A 17,025-nucleotide genomic window follows, 5' to 3' on the forward strand; every position below is an offset into this window, starting at 1 on the left:
TAAGATTCAGCCAATGTGGGTATATGAGAAAGCTTGCCAGTAGCTTCTCGTGGGTCGGTGGTTCTTTCCGGGGTTTTCTCTGGTTCTTCCTCCACCATTAATACTGGCCGCCATGTATAGCCTATCATGTGCTGCAAAATGGCGTTAAACCCCACAACAACAACAACAACATCATCAGAAAATGCATATCTCAAAGAATCACAATGTTCCTTTGGATTTTTTTTAGTAAATACCAGTTTACTTGCAGCCAGATAGTACATGACTTAATCTTATAACTCCAACTAGTCCTTATAATGCATTCCGGTTTCATCACCAAGAATCATTGACTGTCAGTGGACAATTAGAAAGTCATCATACACTCTCCTGTATTAACTCATCCTCCAGACAGGTATCCCCCACAGCTTTCATGCAGAAATTCTATTTGGTTAAAAGATTTCATTAATTTCTTCTCATATGTAAACCATGTTGTTTCTATTTGTGCTGCTCACAATTTAGGAGAGTGGGTTATCCTAGGTATAGATCGAACGCTCAACATTACCTCTTACTACCAGTTACCTTATCGTTAATGTGATTGGGAAATATTTAAAAGAGAAAGCAAACTTTTTCAGTAAATTATGTTTCTCCTAGATTACTTATCTAATTACATTAATTTAATACCCTTCCATCCTCCCTGCAATGTGAGCATTTTGTTCACACTGTTTTATGTGACTTAAAACTCACACCACCTGATGAAGGCAAGGGGAGATAAGGAGCACATGTTACTTCCCTTGTTCTACATAATGTTGACAGGAAAGAAGAATTTTTTGTCTTTTAGGAGGACTGTATATGGAAAGTAGTAGTGCTTTTATTCCTAATGTTAATGTGATTTGTCGAACATATTCTAGGAGAAGCATAATTTCCTGAAAAATTTGCTTTATCTCTTCTCCTGCATGAATGGTGGTACAGTAAACTCCTGATTTTCATGTATTTGACTTACTTCAGTCTCATGTTTATGGGTATTAATTTTAACACTTAAGCAGAAAAATACACCCCGAGATGCGCTTCATTTGCATTTATATGTGAACAGGCAGTGCAGGTTCCCAAGCAGGATTCTGGGAGCTTCATTCAGCCAAGCGTTGCTGTTGTGTTTGCAGCATCGCTGCATAATGCTGTCAGTTAAGACCTCTCTTAACCCCTTGAAATTTTGGAGAGATACAAATGAGGTGAGAAAACAAAGAAAGTTAGGTGTGCTACAGAGCCCAGTGAGTCATACTTGCTTTAAAATTGAGGTCATTGCAGAGAAAATGAGTCTTGTAAGGGGTGCTAAACATGGATCTGTTGCCTGTGTTTCATTAACAAGGTTGACTATGGAGTAAATGTAATGTATTTTGACAAGATGGATTGAGTACCAGAATCAAGAACATGACCAAGGTGATTCAAACAAGGCATGCAGCATTTAAGAAGTGTTACAATGTGATGATCCTGAAGCCAAGCCATTTAATGCAAGTGCTAGATGGTTTGATAGATTTAAGGCATATATTGGTTGAAAAAGATTTTATTTTGGTACCTTTGGTGTCATAAATGTGAGGTCGAAGGAATGGAACCCCTCACTCATCCAAATAATGCTGCAAAACTAAAGGCTTCTTAACAGTCATCTAAATGGGGTCGATACAGCTGGGTGTGGAGGGTTGGGGTGGGCAGATCCTGCAAACTCCCCACCCTCCACCACCAACAATGAGTGAGACACAAACATCATTATATAATTTTTTTTGTATAGTAGGTTTTTTTTACAGTTATATGATTAAAATTATGCTCTGGAAAAGCTTAAAATGCTGGACCTTGGGAACTTCCAGGGTCTTGCTTCACCAAGGGGAGAGAGGGGTGCTGTCTACTAGTTACACAAACCATAATTGATATTTTGGGTTCCACCACTGACAATCCATGGGGGGGGGCCTGCTTGCAATCAATGACAAGTAAACAGCAATATTGTGTGTCAAAATGTTGTTTGCAATTGAAATATTTTTGTTTGACCTCACACCAGCAATTCGTTTATGAAATTTGGGTACCAGTCCTAGGCCTTTATTCAGGGTCACCATGCAGAGCTACTTTTCTGATGTGATACAAATTATTGAAGAAATATTTGCACAGAAAAATGAGTTTGTCAGTGCTCTAGCTAGACCAAGTTGACTTTTGCTTAGCCAAACCATTTCAGATATTTGCCCACTGGCCAAAAATTATTTTATGAGCTACAGAACCAGTCTATGTGTGGTTGTATATTAAATACAATATTTAAATGATTGAAGGAAATTGATTGCCTGAAAGAAATTACCAGAAGAAATATATATGCAATTTTTCAGAAAAATCCTACACGAAGTATGGGTAAATTTTACACATATTGAAAACTTGAAACTGAAACCATTTTCATTTTATTGCTGTTGCTGAACAGGTACTACTTGATGTAAATGTGGAGATCTCGCTAGGTTAGATTTGTATAGTAGGTACCTACAAGGGAATTATTCTAAAAAACATGAGCAGCACATTTTCATTATTTAAAAACTGCCCTTTTAGATTGTTCATAGGATGCTAATGTGATTTTACTAGTCTTACCACAAAAATATAGTAATATGACCAAATATTGACATTTTTGTCTCTGGGAAATAGTTGTCTGTGCTGTGCTGGACAATTATACTGGAAACATATGTCCAAATATCTGACACGGGATGGGAAAGGTCAGAGGAAACTTTGACTATGTTCCAACAGACAGTAACAAGCATTCTGTAATGTCAGAATATGACTCAGAATTTTATATGTTTTGTGATGATTATGAAGATAATGATAATAATAATAACAATAATAGCCTTTTTGAGACTGCAGAACCAGTGGAATAAAGTTTTGACTGTATTTTTCATATTTTGTCATTTTTATGGTGGAGCGTACATTTCTGATAAATGGACTTTATTTAATATTCACATAAGCTGTCAGCATTTTTAAGTGAGTTTCAAACATTTTTAGTAGCAGTGTCAAAATGATTATTTGCATTGGACTGACTCTGCACTATGATAATGTTAAATATGAATACTTGAGTCAAAAACGAGCAAGCACACAATTGTCAAAAATTTAGCAAGGGAACTAAATTTATGAAAACTGCTTGCTACAAAAATTTAAACTGTAGTATTGATGTTTTCAGAAACATTTTTAAATTGTAAAAATGTTGAATTGACTACATTTGGAAAAATTTTATCATGCTAAAAATTTGCAGTTTACAGTAAAGAAAGATCGCTATTTGGAAGATATTTTAAAACAGCACTATCTGGTTTTGGTTTCCAAAAAGTATTAAAAGTATGGAAGCACAAATAAGAACAGTGTTTTGGTTAAGACACAGTTGATGCCTTTCCCTGTTGAATTTCAAAATGGACTCTAGAATATACGTTTTAACAACTTTATGTTCCATTTTTAGATGTTTGAAATTGTTACTGCCAGTGACAGATTTGGAAACAGCACTATCAACTGAGATCCAGTACCACCCATTGATCGCAGCAGTGGAACATGAAGATACAACCTGCCTAAAATTGCTAATAGATGCTGGTTATGATTTCCATTTTCGTTTTGACTACAGAGTGTTAGGTCACAGGTTTCTTCCTCTTAGTGCCCCCAACAGCTTTGGCTTTGAACCAGTTATCTCACTTCTTTGCCACACTATTTCTGCTGAAGCAACTGAGTTATTGCTGGAGTCTGGACTCTCTCCAAATCCCATACAGCAATATCCATTAGAGTACCCTCCCTTAATTAAGGCAATCTTCGGTAATGAAGAGAGAATTGTTAAACTCTTACTTAAACATGGTGCCAATGTAAACATTTACAGCAGACTTGTATGTGGAAATTTACCACTTTACTGTGCAGTCACATATTTTCCTGCCCGCAAATTCATTCCATATTTATTGCTAGCTGGGGCTGAGCCAGAATCACTGTTCAGATGTCAGTTTCTTGGAGAACATTTTCAACATGAGCATCAGGGAAAGAAATGTCTGCAAATTGAGTTAAAAAATAGTGGTCTTTATGTAACTCTTGGCTTATTACTGTGTTTCTGTTCTAACCTAAGTATAACTGATACTGGTGCTAAGTGCTTGAGAGATAAGGAATCAGAAGGGGAACCAGACATCACTTTGTTGACATTACAAGGTATTGGTATTTCTCTCTTTCTTTCTCTCTCTCTCTCTCTTGTTCTCTCTCTCTCTCTTTTGTGTAAAGTAAAGTGAAATGATAAAAAAATTTTAAGATAAATGACTCCAATAATTTTGTTAAGACATTGACTCCAGGAGATTGTACGTGATATTAAATATGAAATACAAAAGAAATTGAAAGACCAGTTGTTTGGCTACTAAACTCATTGCACTTTGAAAGTGAGGGCTTTTATGCTGTTATGCAGTTGTGGAATTAAGTAACAAAGACATTAAAAAAATGTAAACTTTTTCTTTTTCTATAATGAAGGCAATAATGACTACACCCTATTATTTTTTAGATGTACATTGAATGAAAGTACATTATTGGCTTTTGAGATGCCCTTCAACCCAGCCAAGTAGTTAGTGTTGTATTCCCAGGCTAAATGTATTTCAGCCTTCACAGGTGTTGATATAAAGTGCACTGGAAAAAAAAAACTCTTGCTCATTTACAGGCATATGTTTTAAACAGCTGATTGACCATTAAGGCACCACTTATTGCTGGAATTTACAAGTATCATCAACTTCAAATACTGGGACACACTTCCTTCCAAGTCCTGGATCAGTGATCTCTTTGAGCTAGCGATAGATCTTACCCTGAAGATCCCAACTAGGCAGAATCTTCTCAAACAGCCTCAGACTCAAGTGTTATATTCTTGTGCGACAGACTTTTCCTTCGTGCCTGGCATTTGTCAGGAGATTATTGCAGCATAATTAATTCAGCCCTTCGATTGTGGAAAGAATTTCATGAGCAAGGAGGCTTTCCACTCAGAAGGCTTGTGAGGAAAAATTGCATCTCTTTTAGGGACTGGTCAGTAACAGCATTCCTTTGAGTGCCTCAGTCCTACAAATAGCTGACTTTCTTCTGGGCTGTTCAAGGAGAAATTGTTGGCCCCAATTACTATTAATGGCTGCTGCTGTATGATATCAGACACTTTTCAGTCATAATGCAGAGAATCTTCATCCTGACAAATAACTCTCAGACATGTTTTCCAACTTATATTTGCATAGGCCAGAATCACTCACACTATTTAGGAAGTGGACTCTTTCCTGGGTTCTGACATGGCAGAAAGTTCAAACAAATTCTGGCTCTTAGCCAGAACCTGGCTAAAGCTTCTTGATACAAAACCTGTTTCCTGATAGCATTAGCTTCAGCATGAAGAGTCTGTGAGTTACATGTCCTCTCAGTTGGTCCATCTAGTCTAAAGTTTAGGTCAGATGACTTGGCAATCCTTATGATGCAACCCAGTTTAGTCTACAAGAATGGGTTACTATCAGTAGCAATCAGAAATCAGAAAGTCATCAACAACACCTTTATAGATATCCTGAGAGGTTTTCATACAAGATCTGGTTATGTTCTCAAGCGTTTTCTAAAATGAACCAAGTCAATTCATTGAGCTGGAAAGTATTTATTTCTTCCAGATATATCCCCTCAAGTATTCTTGTTTGTGGTTAAAGTGGGTAATAAGCACACCGTGTTCTGACACTAGAAATTTTATCCGGTAAGAAGATTTATTTCATCTTCCCTGACTTAAGCCTCCATTTGTGCTCACAAGTTAGGAAATTGGGTTATTCATTATATGGGGAATCCAACCTTTTGCTTAAAAGGTTACCCAAGGTATAGGTAGGATGCTCGACATTCCCTCCTATTACCTATTCCTTTAACATTAATGTGATCAGGGACTGTATTTGACAGAGAAAGCAAATTTTTCAGTAAATTATGTTTCTCTAGGAATACTTACCTGAACACATTACGTTAATATGCTCCCATCATGCCTGCAATATGAGCGTCTCATTCATGATGTTCCACTAAACTTAAAACTAGTGCTACCTTAATTGTAGCAAGGGAGGTAATGGGCAAGAGCTATTACCGTTTGTTTACATAATATAATCAGGTAAGATGAATTTTCATCACTTGGGATTACTGGATCAGAAAGGTAGTATGGTTTTTATTCCCTAATAGTAAAGTGATTGGTTGAGTATTCTAGGAGAAACATAATTTACATCACAAATTTGCTTTCTAAAGGAATGAATTTGGCAACAACAGTGATCAATGCAAATAAGTGTTGTTTCAAGAATGCCTGCAAATATGACAAGCTGTATGATCTTGTATGGCAATAGTTGAGCTGAGTTAGGACCAAAAATATTCCAGTATCAGGCCCTTTAATATATTTATATATCATCTCATAAACACTTTTTAAAAAAAGTTTTTTTTACTTCTACACAAATTTCTGTACACCGAAAACCTCTTAAAACCAGACAGTTGTTTGAAATTAACTAGGATTGTACATTATCAAATCTAATATAGATGATGAAAATGAATTTCAGTTCCTATACTTAGATCTGTTTTGTCTTTTTTACAGAGTCAACAAACACTTTGTCTCATGCTTGTCGTCGTCAAATCGTTCTACGGATGGCAGCTAACACAAAATACACACCAGCTTCCATAGCCACACTCCAGATTCCATCCATTCTCAAAGACTACCTTCTTTTTAGAGACTATGGAGAGATTTCGCAGAATGTCATAGATGCATTTTCCAATTTATGCTGATTAATTGTAGTTGTACATTGCCAATTGGTTATGAAAGTGTTTATTGGGGCCATAAAAGTGTACTGCATTATAAATGAGGCCACGTTATACTTTGCTATGCTAGAAGTAATCCCCTATATAACAGAAAATAGTTTCATAAACTTCAAAGAATAAAGTATTTAATCAGATACATCCACAAAATGTTGTGCATCCCATGCATTATTGTTTGTGTAACCATATACTGAGCATTGGTAACTGAAAAGAGTATAATATTTGGCAAACTGAAACCTATGTCTGATCAAAATCTGTCTCTCGCTCTCTCTCAGCAATGATAGTGAACATTTCTAATGCTATTACATCAAGTAACATTTAACAGTTCTAGCTCCTTAATCAAACATGTTGACTCCAAAACAACTTTTCATTACGTTCGCGATAAATGTATTATTTTGGGCTGGATTGTAAATCAATTCCAGATTCTGGATTGATGCTGTCTATTTCTCTGTCCATTCATCCAATTGAATGGCATCAACAGAAAGGCTATGGTTTGCGCTGAGATCATTTTCTAAGAGACTATTAGTGTTAGAGTAAAATAAATTCATATTTAGATGTCATTTGGAGTACATCACCTTCATAATCCAGTGACTTTTGATAAACCTTGCATTTAGATTATTTTTCAGACAGTATTGCCTATGGAGTCACCTAACATGGTATGCAGTTTTGCCAGGAGGATTACTATGTTCATTGATTCAAGTTTAGTTACCCTTTGTTTAGGGTTTGCAATTTCTCAGGCACTATTATTTGTGCAGAAGTTGGCATTGGGATGTTTCATATAAAGTTATTCATGAGTTTTGTGCAAAGTAGGTTACTGACCTAAATTTCACAATCCAGTTTTTTTCTCAGGTTCTATTGCTTATTGAGTCACATAACTTAGTATGTGATCATCATGAAAAATACAGCCATCAACAAAAAAACAGGTCATGGTGACTTATAATCTTGGTTCAGTGATTTGTGCTTTTTTATGTGTTAAGTTTATATTCTCATGGTTAGTGTTTGTGTTTAGGTTATTTTCTAGGACACTGTTGATTATAGTATCATGTGAGTTGGTTTTAAGCTGTTTAGATCTGTGTTCAGAAGAAGCCAACATTGTATAAATTTATAATCCCATGAATGAAAAGAAATTGCAGTATTCATGGTTTTCAGTCTTGGCATACTGTGATTGATGGTTTTCATAGTACCATGTTAAGGATTCTGCCAGATATATTCCGAATTCGACAATCAATTCAAATAACAGTGCTAGGACTGAATCAGGAACCATACTAATACTGGGATCAAAATGTACATCAGTCCCAGATACAGCTTCATAGGGGTACAAAGGATTGGAATCAAGGGAAGATTTTACATACAAATAACAAAATGAGAACTTACATATAATTTTACAGAGTTATGTCAAACAAAACTTGCAGTTATTACAGAACATACCATTTTGTTCAGTTCAATTATTAACATCTAGAACACATAATTATGTGTTATTGCAACTTTGAGTCAATAATATCAAACCACACTATGTTTGGTTACAGCTGTCAAGAATTAAAGTGAATAAAATAAATAGCATTGTTAGAACTAAATCAATTTAGTGGAATCCATACCCCTACCTGCATCATGATGATTGAGGATGGAGAACACGTTACACAGAGGGATGTTATTGGGAGGTAGCAGATAAATCATGCATACCAAACAGACTGTCCAAGGTCACCAACTCATTTCATTCCGCATTGAAACTTGGTTCATGTAGTTAACTGAAATAGTATCTACCGCTCTGTTTTCTGTTTGGTTACAGGTGGAAGAAACTGATTGAATCTGACTGTTCATTATGTGTGCTTAGGAAGACAGTTGGAATAACAATTGTAGTCTCTTCAGACAAGGAGGCAAATCTTATATCAGTTACTTTAATTCAAATCGAAAGTACAAGTTTTTTTTCTTCTGAGCCAAGTCATATGGATATCATGGAAGTCATCATATTGAATTCCAAAATGTGTAACAAGCTTTATCACTGATCAGTAAATTTAGATTGCTACAAGCAGTAATTCTGTCATCCAAGAGAGAGTACTTGTTCATAACACTATTTCAGCTATCTGCATATGCTAAGGTTTCATGTGGAACAAAAGAGATCAGTCACATTTGGCGAGTGAAGATGACCTGTGTAAATTGTAGACTTCTTATAGACAGACTTTTTTAAATGGAACATGTAAGATTTAACAGACTGCCCGAAAATACTTTTTGGAAAATTGTGATGGTATACCAAATTGTTTTAATAAAATTACTTTTATGTATACTTTAACATCCCATAGCAGATTTCTTCAACAACTTCACTCGTTTCCAGCCAATGTGTGACATTTCCTACATTCATTTGTGCATTTTTGTTACTAACATTCTACACTAGGTACATTATATTTTTTGGACCCAATGTGATGTTTTTCACAAATTACCATTCTTATGAATGACATGGTCTTGACAAAAAAGGTGGCAGATACTTTTTTCCAAGGAAAATAAACCTGACCAGATACTAGCTGCCCAATATTCTCAGTGCGAAGCTCAAAATCCTAAATTATTGTATTATAGTATTAAAAAATGTCAATCAGCATCCTTAATTAGAAATCCAATAAATAATTTTGGCATGCATTGATGAAATCTCTCAAGAATTATAGTACTCCATATAAAGAATTTGATCCTTTCCCTCTCAAAATATATATACCTCAATTCTACATATTGCCCAGAAGTCATACAAGTCCTGATCATAGTCTACCTTAAAACCTTTCATTTTATCCAGGATGACCTATTATAAACCCAACTAAATTCTTTGGGTAAGATTTTTAGATTACATGTTTATGATCTAAAACCATTCAGAACTTTCACCCAAAAAATTTAATTTACCTCTACTTCATCCAGTGTGCATTATCATTTTTAGATGTAGATGTCATGAAAATTTCTGACAGTACTATCTCAACAATTGTTTATATTAAAGAAACTGATATCCACCAGTATGTACAAAACTTTGTGTTGCCATTGCAGGTTATGTAAGGTATATCTGATAGCCAGGCAAAAAGATACAGGCATACCATTTCAGATTATTTTCAATTACTGGATTCTTTGGATGAATTAAAAACATTTCCAAAGCAGGAACTATCCTGATTGATTCTGCTTTTAAAGAAGCCCATATTCTTGCTAAAAATGATTCTTTAAATACAGTAGATTAAATACAGTAAAATGTACACAAGCATACAAATATAATTATTTTCATAATGCAATATAGGCCTTACAATTATTAAAATTAATATTGGAGTCATCTCAACTTACAAACTAAAGCACTTTACAAAAGCTAGCTGATTCTTGCTTATAGAAGACCTAGGAATTTGCTTCTTTTTTATCAGACCTAAACTGACAGAAAATAACAAAAGATATTTTTCATCACCTAGATATAACAGATGTCAGTTCTGTCAGTGTACAGATATTAAAAAAGTGCCTATTTTAGTAGCTCCAGTACTAAAGAATTGTTTTCTCTACATCATAAAACTGCATATCAACATGTAATTATTTAATAAACTGTAGAAAATGTAACGTTGAGTATGCTGGACAACCACTTCATCAAGTGTCTACAAGAAGGATTTATTGCTGCTTTCAAATAAAAAAAATTGTATGGATCCTCAGTTTTCCTCTAATGTTTTAATACAGATAATCACTCTTTATTTGATTTGTCTTTCATGCTACTGGTAATTGATATTGTACATGGTATTATGACTCTGAAAAAAAAGCCAAACCAACAAGTTTAGTGAAATCCAGCAAATAATTTATAACCCTAAAATACAAATTAAACATTTTAAAAGGAACTTACAGTATTGTGAATTAAATCCCAGATAATCTTATGAAGTTAGAAATCCAGATTTATAGTGTTCTGAATGAAGTCCAGTTTTGTTCCAAATGAATTAAAATCTTGAATGTGCTGATGTACAAATAGCCTTAAATGTGCTTATGTACCAACAGTCTTGATGTATCGCAATGATATAATCCAGAATGTCTTTGAATGAGTCACGAATAATCCCAAAGCAGTGTTTCGGTCCAAAGTTAATGACCACTTTGTAATTCCAGTGAATGATTTAAATAAAATATCTGAACTCAACAGTAAATACTTCTACAGACTGAAATTAAAGGAGGACTGAATAATCTTGTTGATCTCAACCAGATATAAATCCCCACTTGACCCATGCTGCAATAGCATTTTATGAAGAAAAAAATCATCTTGATGGAAAATAACCCCAAGCTATATAACATTTTGAGGCCATAATCAAGCTGTGGTCTTGACCTTAAACCTGAGTAAACATCTGTGTAAAACTTACAAACAAGGCAAAAATCAGGTAAGCCCTAAAACTCTATCCTCAGTCATGGACAAAGGTCAGGCACACAATACATACTAAAAAGACATGACAATGGTGAGATGAACAAACTCGCTAGAAAAAGTTTCTCGCCGATTTGAATATTAATGTTCCAGGTTTTATCAATCTTCACACATCTCTAGCAAGATGCTATTCCACTATTATATGTGTTGTGTCTATATTGTTGTGTATGTCTTTGTTTGTGGCATTCACATTACCCTCGCAATCGACCTTATGAACACGTTTGACCTTATAAACACTTTGAACCCTTTTGACCCCATAAAACACTTTTGACAACTGTGGCGTTTGGTAGGATTGGTGAGGGGTGCTCCCAATATATTATTTAAATTACCATTGAAGTCCCACCCAGGGCTTGATTTTGTAAGGAGTGAAATTAGTAATAGAGAGAGGTAAGGCTTCGAGCCCCCATTCAGCAATGCCGACAGTTAAATTATTGGGGCCCCGAGTGGTCTAAAGCGCTCACCGTTACGGATCACTGCCATCTCACCTGTCTGCATGAGTTCGAGTCTCAGCCTCGGCTAACGTTGGTACGTGAGAAAGTCTGCCCCTGCCAGTAGCTTCTTGTGGGTCAGTGGTTCTTCTCGGGGTTTTCCATGGTTCTTCCTCCACCATTTATACTGGCCGCCATGTATAGCCTATCTTGTGTTGAAAAATGGCGTTAAAACTACAACAACAACAACAACAGTTAAATTATTGAGAACACAAAAGGTGAAATTCAAAAGAATAACAATACAATTCAATATTCAAATGATAATAATTTCCCAATCAGTCTTCTTCCTCTCGACCAAGTGATAGCCTATTGCATCTTTTGATTTATAGTGTGAGATCGCTTTTCCACCTGTCCTTGTTTTCTACTCATCTGTATCTCCTATCTCGCCGATTTCTTCTCTCCTTTCAACTTCCCTCCTAACATATTTTCCTAGACTACTTCTCCAATTCATCCTCCTTGACTCCTTTCCTCCTCCTCGTTGACTCTGTTCTCCGACTAGCCTTAGATTCACAATCAACTTCTCCACCAGTCTCTATTCCGTCTCTCTCCTAGAGACTTGGGACTAAACCACACCGGAAGTCTGTCCCCTAAAAGCTTCTTGTGAAAACAAGGGTGTTAGCATATTTCCTTAGCCATCTCATCTCACACTAAACCAACAATCAGTCATCAGATAAAGGCTATTACATTTTTCGGTCACGCATTAGTGCACATTGAAATACCAGTACGCTCTTGTATGGTAAGCAACGTCGTAATAAAATCACTGGACCAACTACTTATCATACAGACATCAATAAATTGCGTCACATCAGTATATATATTCTTAATCTCATTATACTGAATAATAGCACAGCAATCAGACGCATTTCTGTACATTACACTCCCACAAGTGTATACAAATAATGATATATCCATATTAACTAATTTTACATACTGCAACCATTTTCCAAAGTTACAATTCAATTCAATAGTTGCAAAATCGAGAATATCACATGAATAAATGCACTAGTTTACTACGAAGTAACCAAATAGCGTATTACAATATTAATTCTAACCACGAGCTAGCAATCTACATAATTCTTTAAATAATCATAGCTCATTTTTCAAATACGCACGTAAACTAAACACTACAAAGGTAATTATACGTACGAACGAGTCTAGTACATACTGCACATAATTACAATTACAATGCCGTAATATTCTGCAACAATCGAGCAAATAACTCACTGACCTTTGCGAAGTTTTGTCTTTCCTTAGAATTTCCTAAGTTTTCCCGCCAATTTACGAGTGGCTTTCGCGGAGTTCTTGTTTTAACTTTCCAGCACGATGTTTCACAATTACCTTTTTAACGTAGGGTTTCTCCTATGACCCGCATGTGGCTATTTGACTTTATGGAGGCTCAAATAACTGTTTGCGATGATGGTTTCAGACAGTTTAAGACTTGGTTATCCTTTAGTCCAGCATGAAAATGTAACAACAAAATTGGAGCCCATCCGCGATTGTTTCTGGATGCTAAAATGGTTTGTGCTAGGTTAAAATGATGCCCAAACCACACACGGATAACCGGTTATACATTTTTGGCAAACCGAAAACTGTTGATCGGATAGAAGTCCGTTGATGGCTACACGTGTAAGTTCATGTGTGGAATGTCCGAATCGTTCCAAGGAAGGTTAGCATTCACCCATCCCAAGAAAACTGGCAGGATAACACCCGATCACACCGACGAGTAATGACATCAGTGAGCCAGTAGCAGTTATTCCAAAAAACTACTAATCCCATATTTGACCCATGACCGTTGAACATCGTCCAGAAATCCCTTCATATTTGGTTTCCAATCATTGGGGGGGGGGGGGTCATCAATATCACTATAATATCTCAGTGGTGTTTTTGTAACACTCTCAGCAATGCCGTGGGTCAACCGACATAGATTTTAAAAAAACAACGCAAAAAAAATCCAAAGTCTAGGGGGTGAACAGAGAAAATGGCATCCAGACATCAGTGAAAATGATGCCCCAAAAAATACAAGCCCTGTTACAGTAACTAATCGTTGTAAGAATTTTTTTGTCCCCGTTGCATAATTTCGTGGCTTCGTTGTTATTTTCTCATGAATTTATTTTGACCAAATGTTGGCTAAATTTTTAAAAAAATAATAATTATTATATCGTTTTAAGCAGCAAAAATAGAAAGTAAAGGCTGAGCTTTTTGTATATGCCAGTTTAGTTGCCAATTTATTGCCAGTTATACCAAGGGATACTACTTGATCAACCGAGTCTTCACTTCCCTGGTCAACTGACTTGTCACTTACTTGATCTTTTTTTTTTATATGTATCTCTTAATGTAATCCTCGGCATTGTTTTTTTTACGTCATAAGACGCATTTGTCATCTCGAAGTATCTTTTCAACGTACGATACTTTCTTTCCCCACAAGCTACACACAATTGTGTTTTTCCTTAACACCAATTCCACAAACCAGACAAGGTTTTGGGCCGTTACTCCCACGTCGAACACTCTGTAAATGAAGCGCACAATAATCACTGCGACAATTTTTTTCCACAAGGTGTAGACGACCCCATCATTAGCTATTTACAACTGTCATACGTTTGGTTGATCATCATAAAATTAGTAAAAGTCTAATTTGATGAAAGTCTAATTGGAGAAACACTATTATGTATATTAAAGAAAAGTAATTATAAAGCATGGGACGATAGGACAAAGCCAGATTACTACAACAAAAGTATTGAGATCTCACCGGGAAACAAATCACATTACCAAAATCAAAAACAGATTTAAATCTCATCAAATATTACATCAGATCACTAGAAGCAACACAAGATGAGTTTACACGGTTATCTATGACTGAGTCAGAGCACATCACCAAATCAGATTTTGACGGATTACCAGGTGACAGAAAACAAATACCATTTGAGTTACAGTTGCATGATTTTATCAAGCAAGCAAAAAATGGGTTTATCAACGATGGTGCGTCTTGTGTTTGGTCGACGTTTAAAATCGATGGTAATCGTATTTTCGTTAATTCCACAATGGATGACAAACAAGCATCTACTATCATGATTAATCTTTAGATGACAGCAAATACATATTTAGAATAAAATTCATTGTCGACCCTGTTAAGGAATAATGGTAACATAATGTCATCATAGTAGATAAAAATTCTGAAGCAGGTATTTTCACCGGAATTGACAAACCATACTACAATAACACATATCCAGTCTCCGCATTTGTTTATGCGCTTTATCGTTTGAATGAACCAGACATTGTTGCTTTTTGCTCCGATGCAAAAGAACTCACTAAATTGCATGGCTCAACGTGTCGGAGAACATTTTGCAAACTCAAAATGAGGAAACGGACATACTGAATCAAGAATAATATAAAAAAATAACTGGGGGAAACTCTCTAATTAATGGAGCTAAAATAAATGACATTGCTACACTTGAAAAAACATTGAAGATTCCAATAATTGTATTTTTAAAAAAACAGTAACCAAGGAGAATTTATACGACGCTTGTAATTATCATAGCAAAGGTGCTCCAGTAACATTAATTGGTTACAATTGTCATGCGTGGACACAGTCTGTGACACAATTTTCACAAGAAAGAACAATAAGATTTGACAACTGAGATATGTTTGAGTAAATTCACAACATGAGTAAAAACGACCCTCTATCAGTCTGGTTATTTTACAGTGGCGGCGTCAAAGACACTTGCATAAATAGCTTCGACGACGAATCATTTGATCAGTTTCTTTTACCGTCTGGTGTTCTCCAACGTGAATAAAACATGAGCAAATACGTAAATATTCAGAGTTGACTGACGTTAAAACATCGGATATTTTATTACTTTGATGTCCATTTATCAGAACCATTATCATCACCATCAGTAAACGATCCAATCACGAGACATAGCACATCGATTTGAATGGTCCAGGTGGTTTTGGTAAAACAACACATGCGATAGAATTATTTAAAAACTCTGACATGATTGTGCTGACGCCAGGTCACCGGCTTACCAGAGAGACGAGACAACGTGGTGTCAGCGCATGCACGTATAATATTTTCTTCAGATGGTGAGGTGATGCATGGTCCCCCGAACGAATGGGTGAGAAATATATCCTGAGAATAATTTTCTGGGCTGTGATTTGTACAGTATCTCAACAAAATCTACTCCAATTATTATGTGTGGCGATCATGGACAGCCTCCGCCGTTTACAGGCGAATCACCACACGAATGGTTGATCAACTATGTTAGCCCCTATGAAAACGTTTTGTATGACCATCGATCGCAGGATGAACAACTTTGACAACTGAAATCGTTAATCAGATTACAACCTGACAAAGTTCATTGTGAAATACTGCGTACCATAATTTCAGAAACTCAAATGTCAGATTTCTAGAACTTATGACGCCCTAATGATCTATTAGTTGTATGCAGGGAAAATGCCCGTGATTCACTTCAGCGTAAAATATTTGAGCTTCACAAGGAAAAAAATTCTGATCAATAGTTCCATTATGTTATTGACCAACAGATACATGTCGACAAAATATACTTGTTGATATTCCGGCAGCAAACAGAGTTTGCCGAAAACAAAAATTCGTTCTTAATGATATCGTCGAGGTTCCAGTAGAGGCCGTACAACAGGCGTTGTCGGAGTCAGATCGTGCTGAACTCATGGATATGCAAGAACAATTCATTCCTCTCAGGGATTAACAATATCAGATACCAATATCTGGATTGTCGATACTCGCATAAAATGGTCAAATTTAGTTACTGTGTCCAGAGTAACAAAAATATATCAGTTACACAGAGTTGTCTACGAGTTGGAGCTGCCAAACAGTGTCATAAACAACAACAGTGTCACCAGGAATTATCAACGTAGTGAAGAAAAAATTAATTGGTTATGCGCGAGATGACAAAAAAAAAACAAAAAAACAAAAAACAAAACAACGCCAGTTTGATCTGGACGTGGAAATGGTCATGATGCTGAAACAACGACAAAATAATCACTACGCCTGCTTAACACAATAATGTCGTGGCAATATTTTCCTATTGACGTAAGACAATTTACCGTGGAGAGAATCGATAGTAGTCTCGACCACACACGCGAAAATGTTTCTCGTCTTGAATAACAGATGCAGAGGAGCTTCGTTCCTCAGAATACGTAACTCTTGTTAGCGTATGTAACTGTTGGCGTTTAATTGTCCGCTGCCAACACTATTTTACCTTTCATCGCCGATCGTATCAATCAAGTTGCGAGTCATTCTCGTATGTTTTTATTTTTTATCTAATTCAGCGTGTGAATTAACTTGACATCCGCGATGTGTCATACTTGTAGATCTGGATTTTTATA

General features: G+C 35.9%; 1 protein-coding gene across 3 annotated transcripts in view; it reads left to right on the plus strand.

Annotated features, from left to right (window-relative positions):
* Positions 1 to 8,351, plus strand: part of LOC149804651 (dynein axonemal heavy chain 12-like) — a 39,779-nt gene extending 31,428 nt beyond the window's left edge. For all 3 annotated transcript variants that reach the window (XM_089942852.1, XM_089942860.1, XM_089942869.1), the window contains 2 exons: positions 3,437 to 4,158; positions 6,560 to 8,351. In XM_089942852.1, the coding sequence (XP_089798978.1) occupies positions 3,437 to 4,158; positions 6,560 to 6,747 (910 nt within the window). In that variant the 3' untranslated portion in view covers positions 6,748 to 8,351. The remainder of the gene's footprint in view (positions 1 to 3,436; positions 4,159 to 6,559) is intronic.
* The last annotated feature ends 8,674 nt before the right edge of the window (positions 8,352 to 17,025 follow it).

This window comes from Sinohyriopsis cumingii, chromosome 2, assembly GCF_028554795.1.
Source record: "Sinohyriopsis cumingii isolate HCF-2022 chromosome 2, ASM2855479v2, whole genome shotgun sequence".
NCBI lineage: Eukaryota > Metazoa > Mollusca > Bivalvia > Unionida > Unionidae > Sinohyriopsis > Sinohyriopsis cumingii.